This window comes from Poecilia reticulata, linkage group LG17 (assembly GCF_000633615.1).
Source record: "Poecilia reticulata strain Guanapo linkage group LG17, Guppy_female_1.0+MT, whole genome shotgun sequence".
Taxonomy (NCBI): Eukaryota; Metazoa; Chordata; class Actinopteri; order Cyprinodontiformes; family Poeciliidae; genus Poecilia; species Poecilia reticulata.
In genome coordinates this window covers 17860199-17866395 of record NC_024347.1, presented here as the reverse complement: position 1 = coordinate 17866395, position 6197 = coordinate 17860199, and the positions used below count along the sequence as shown (strand labels likewise).

At 37.4% G+C, this 6197-nt stretch overlaps 1 protein-coding gene across 4 annotated transcripts in view; it reads right to left on the bottom strand.

Moving 5' to 3' along the window:
• tnn (tenascin N) overlaps positions 1–6197 on the bottom strand; it is a 56599-nt gene that overhangs the window by 11504 nt on the left and 38898 nt on the right. For 3 of the 4 annotated variants that reach the window (XM_008434157.2, XM_017310237.1, XM_008434161.2), the window contains 3 exons: positions 3629–3892; positions 2332–2592; positions 640–903 (listed from right to left, as the gene is read on the bottom strand). In XM_008434157.2, coding sequence (XP_008432379.1) covers positions 640–903; positions 2332–2592; positions 3629–3892 — 789 coding nt within the window. The remainder of the gene's footprint in view (positions 1–639; positions 904–2331; positions 2593–3628; positions 3893–6197) is intronic. The other variant, XM_008434158.2, reaches the window with a different exon arrangement.

Genomic DNA, 6197 nt, shown 5'->3' with positions numbered 1-6197 from the left:
AGCATCCAGTTCTAGAGAAACATGTTAGTAGCTGATATTAAACACACATTTTTATATGGCAAAATGCATGAAAGAGGAAGGTGGGAAAAATAAAAYCGTTTCAAAGATCTCAATCCAACTGGGCAACAATATTCTTGAAAGTACATGTTGTAATTTATACATTCAATAAATTAGAATATACATTCTCATGAGGCTCATTTGTCAGATTAAAAGTACTTTCTGAAAATTATCACCTTTAAGGAGGTATTAAACATGTTCTTCGTTAAGGTTACAGTTCTGCATTAAATGTTTTTATTTTTATTTTTWTTGGGCTGATGTAGTATTCCAACTTTAAATGTCATGTTTTCATTAACTGTAAGTGGAAAATGATCGTAATTAACAGAAATAAAGGGTTTCAAACATCCATCTGTGTGTAATTAATTTATATAATGTGTTTCACTTGGTGATAAAGTTCCAGAAATAAATGGACTTTTCAATGACATTCTAATTTACTGAATAGGTTTTATCCATCATTCTGTTATCATCTTAGTTTTACCCTGTAAGAAAGGAAAAAAAAGCTTGTAAATTTTAGAAATTAGTCACAAAGTCTTAAGATTATGAAGAGTCGTGGTTCTAAACAAAGAGATGCGGATCTGAAACCTGTCTCAGCTTGTGTGGATATTGTCCTGCTGGTTTTGTCTCCCCTTGAGGCTTTGATGTAGACAGTGTAGAGGACTGCAGGCCTTAAACCAGTCAGCAAATAAGAGGTGCTGTTGGGGCCCAAAGGGATTTCTTTACTAGATCCATCAATGGAGGTGTAGGTTAGGATGTAGCCATCAATTTCTGCCTGGACTGGATCCCAGGAAAGGCTGAAGCTGGACTCGGTTTCATCGTGAGCTACGAGGTTCGCTGGGGCGTCCAGCTCTAAGGGAAGATGTTAGTAGTGGATTTAATGTGCAGCTCTATAAAGCAAACTACACAAAATAGATGGGTGACAAACTGCAAACTGACAAAAGATCTCAATCCAATTCAGTTCATGTTTTTAACCGAGACGTGGGACRTACAGTTCAACTCAGAGATGTACATTTAATGCAGAAAGAAACGCAGGACGTTTTTTTTCCCCCTCATCGTCTGTCAGGATAAACACTTTGTGTGTTAGTTCTGTTAGGATYACCAGTATTATTTATATTTCTCTAATGCCAGAATAATGAGAGAGAAAATATTTCWTTTTCACTGCTTTTCAACAATTTCAGAAATGTACATTCGCAAAGTTTYCTTTTCCTTAAGAAAGCCCAAAAGGTTTCATAATGGCTCTGTTATCTTCTGATAGATTACAACGACTGAATCATTTGAAAGCACTGCTGTGGATGCAAAAAATTTGATTTATATGCTGATTAATGTTGTTTAGAATTTCATTATCTATATTATGCTGCACTGACATTAAATGAAACATCAGCTGGTGAGGAGGAAACCACTCACGTAAAAGCAACATTATCAGCTGTATTATGTTTTTTTTTTTTTTTTTTTTACATTTCCAGAGGTCTGACAAAACTAAAATTGGTATGTTTGTCCACGAAGGACAAAGGAGAAACTTGTCAGTCTGTGAACACCACACCCACTGCAAAGCAAGGAGGTTGCAGCATCAGTTTCTAAGGTTTTTTTCCTACAGCGGAGATTGTGACACTTYACAAAATAGATGGCATCATGGGGGAAAGAACGTCAAGCTGAAATACTGAAGCCACATTTGAAGATATCAGCCAGGAAGTTAAATGGTCCTAGTCATTCTTTCAAATTAGTCATAAAGTGGCTCAAGGATAACAGAGTSAATATTTTAAATTGGTCATCACTTGCACCAGTTTGGTGATAAATTGGCTCGAATTACAGCAAATTATTCCAAGAAGATAAAGGGAAACTATGCAAAACATTTTACCAAYGTCAAAATGCAGGCAATTCTGCTAACYACTGAGAAAATATATGTAAACTTCTAAACTAAAAAAGTAAATTATTTAATTAATCAAATAAAAACTGCACTCAAAATTCTGGCATTTAGTAAACAGAAATAATTTTGTTAATCACAGCTGACTTAAAGCAGGAAACATTTAGTCTTTAGTAGGTAATTAGTATCAGTTTTTTGTTTGTATGTACATATCTAGTTTGAGCTGTACTTTAAGYTTTATTTTGCCATCTTGYCTTATGTCCCACTATTTATTTATTTTTTACATTTTTTTCTTTAATATGTCACCCAGCTATTTATCATGCTASAGGAAATAGGTTTTTCAAGTTTAACAAATAAGCTTCAAGCCATTAAAATGATTAATTGCTGTGGTTGTGAGAACGTTGTAGATCTGAAACCTGTCTCAGCTTGTGTTGAGGTCTTCCTGCTGGCTTTGCTTCCCCTGACAGCCCAGACATAGACAGTGTAGAAGACCCCTGGCCTAAGGCCAGTGAGCGCATAAGAGCTATCAGATCCAACTGGGGTTTCCTCCCTCGACCCATCAGAGGAGCTATAGGCGAGCATGTAGCCATCAATTTGTGCCTCGGTGGGATCCCAGTAAACTCTGAAGCTGGAGTCTGTCTCATCTTCGACTGAAAGGTTAGTAGGAGCATCCAACTCTGYACAGGAAGTTACATTTAGTAGACATAACTTTAATTGTTAAAAAGCAAACAGCGGAATAAAAACTGCACATCKATGATTTTAACWAGGTGTATGAGTTAATGAGGTTAAAAACAGTGATGACGTCAAACTTGGATAAAGAAATTTTGGTGTAAGAATTCAGGTTACATTTTTCATCAGATATTAATTTTTTGTGCTTTCTTTAAAGTGACCCAATTGGACAGCTTTTTAAAAAACAATTAAATGATGAAATCCAACTCTGACATCATATCACTGTTATGCTAGCAGCAATATCATGAGCATACTATGAACTATGTTAATTTTAAAAAATCATGCAAATACTAAGCAAGTAAAACCTTTTAACTCCATTTCCAAMCTATTCCTTATGATTTTTCTTATGTCGCGAGATAGAGATAAGGTAATGTATTTACTAAAAAGTACAGATAGACACCAGGAAACCACTGAAAATGTACTAACTATGTCAAAGCTTTAACTTATCAGAAGCTTTTCTTTTTCAAATTGAGAATAGAATTCAGAAGAAAATTGACATGGTTAAACTTTCAAACTTTTTACAGACATTCAGCCACAGGCTGAGGGAATTGCTTTCAAGTAAAGGATATATCTAATGATAACAAAATACCTTTTGTAAGATGAAGGTCGAACCTTTCTTTTTCACTTTGGACAGGGAAGGTTAATGTGRTTGATGTGAAATGTCAACACCCATTTATTGGACTTTTTATGACTACAAAAAATGAAAATTTGTAGAAAACCCAGCAACTAAAAGATCATAGATGTTTTTTACAGGATGTAACTTCTTAGATTATTTGTCTATTTWTTTAAGTTGTGTGAAAAGACTCAAGTCTCTTCACACTGCAATGATCCAGAATGCAGAATCAAAATCAACAGCTTTTTGTTTGTTTCTTACCTTAGTTGTGAACCGAAGGTGAGTAGCATTAACCTAAATGTTAGCTTACAGACAACACAAAATCAAACCAAGCTCACTAAACAGACCTGGGAGTCTCACTCAACGTTTACCTGTTTCGGCTTCAGTTGAACTCTTCCCACTGACTTTGTCTCCCTTGAAGGCCCAGATGTAGACCGTGTGGACGACCCCAGGCCTCAGACCAACCAGCCTGTAGGAGGTGCTGCCACGCCCTACAAAGATGTCCGAGCTGGAGCCTTCAGCAGACGTGTAGCTCAACATGTAGCCTTGGATTTCCGCCTGGGCTTTATCCCAGGAGACGGTTGCGGTGTCTTCAGTTACTTCAGTAGTGACAAAGTTTGTTGGTGCATCGATGTCTGAACAGGAGAAAGTACACAGCAAAATAGTTTAAGCGCAGAGTAAAATTACTAGAATGCAGTTTGTGTTTGCTCAAAATAAAAAGCGGTGCAACACTGATTATTTGGCCACATATGGTTTATCTGAAAGCTCACTAAGAGTGTAGAAATATCCACAGGCAAATGCAGACGTTTTTATGTGCTGTATTGCCTATACTCCTACAAGACTAATGCAGTCATAATGCAAAAACATTTCATACTCTAATTTCATCAAAGAGGAAGCGGTGTGATTAGCATCTATCCTGTTGATCAAAGACTTTTTTTCTTTTTTTTTCTTCTAATTTTTCACTGATTCTCAGAGCCATGGTAATATCATCTCATCGCTATTCCCCTCATACGTGGCTTGATGAAAGAGGGCCTAAGGATGCATATCTTAGCCCTTAAATAGATGATTTAACCCTAGGGTATGGAGACTACGCCCTAAATGGTCAGCCAACCATAACAGGGTTGAGGAAAAAGCAATAATCCTTTAGGTGTGAGGAGAAAAGGATTTTTTTTTGCCAGTCTTGTAACAATCACCCTGCTTTGTAAAAGAAAATGTCTAATATTTAAGGGCAGCAAAATGTCAACATAGAACTTAATTAAAGAGTTCCCGTTTCCTAAGCGTATCTCTCTGCAAAACTGGCTCAAGGGAAATTTAAATTCAAGTACAAACTTACAAAAATATTCAGGGCTGCAGTGATTTAGTCAATCTGTTTAAGGGAAAACTAAAACTCCATTGAGGAACCACTGCTGCATCAGTTCAAGACCGATACAGCAGGCGTTTGTTCTGACTGCTGATGGCCCCTTTAAATCATCAGGTGAGGTTCATTAAGCACAAAACCAAAACCTTTTCTTTTTTGCCTGCCCGGACTCTCAAACACTGGATACATCCTTACTAATGCAGGATTTAAGCATTAAGAAAGAGAGAGACAGAGAGGTTTCAACCACACACCCCATCCAGTCATCCTCATGTTCATTTCAGTGAACTCCACCTTATGAGCTGCTGAGGATGTAAAAACATAAAGCTTTTGTTTCCGAGAATCACTGGAGATGTGCGGAGGGTGAGGGGGAAGGGGCCAGCGTCCGCGAGTATGAATCGGTTGCTAAGTTATGCTTAGAAACTCCATGAAAGTGAAAAAAGCCAAACAAGGACAGGATGATAGAAAATAAAACATAAGAGTCACAAAGGCATCGTAAGAGAGGAAGCGGACGGAGATGTAAAAGCRATCATCATTTGGGATCGTTGCTCTGTGGATGTGGCTCAGTCAAGGTCAGTTTTCTGTCAGTGTGCAGTCTGGAACGCCAAAACTTTTTGATGATCCATCCGCAACAAGAAACAGTGCCCCCATCTAACTCTATATTCCCTCCTTGTGTCTTCTGTCCTCTTCTGCTGTCACTTTCAGGCCCTGGATGTCACACTGTCTGACAGAGAGTTAAACTAGAGGGAAAATTTATAATAGTTCTCTTTTGTCACAGGCAAATGCAGGTTTTCTAAGTGTCGCTCATTAAGTTGTCTTTGTATCTTTAGAGGCTGACAACCTTTTAAATGGATTTGATCACTCAAACAAAAAAAAAAAAAATACCACACAGAGTGTAACTTTCCCAACTCTACAATATGATGGCATCAAACTACATGTTTACTCTAGTTTCCTTTAATAAAACAACAAATCTTCTGAGAATACTATATTCAGTTATACAGTGGGCTGGCATAGAGTAGATATTTGTGTAAGTGGAAAAAAGCACAGTGACATTACAGTAAGCTTGAAGTAAAAATAAAAATGTTCCATTCTTCCAACCTCTTGAATAAAAGTCGCATTTAATTGTGCATGCTTTTTCTTCTGCACAATACTTTCCCCCTCATCAGACTGAGCAAATACAGCATTCACTCCAATTTTTTTTGTTTTGCAAGCGCTGCAAGGACTTGTTTGTTCCTAAGTTGTAGTGTATGATGGATCTTGTTACCACAAATGTTCTACTTCACTGGTTGTGTAGCATCTGGGGCTATGCAACACAAACTGTGGCCTCGGTCACTCGGAAAATAACTTATCCATTATAGGTGGCATGTTCGGCTGAATCATTGACCACACAAGCTCASAGTAACAGGCTGCATTTTATCATCTGCAGCCTCACATCCTCACTGTACATTGAAAGTGACAAAGAACATGATCTCCTTCATGATCTATTGGAAATCAGAGATATTTTTCATGCTTTCCCGAGAACGTATGAACCAAAATGCCGGCCCCTTGAATCAAATATAATCCCAAAGTTATGTCATACCTTTTTA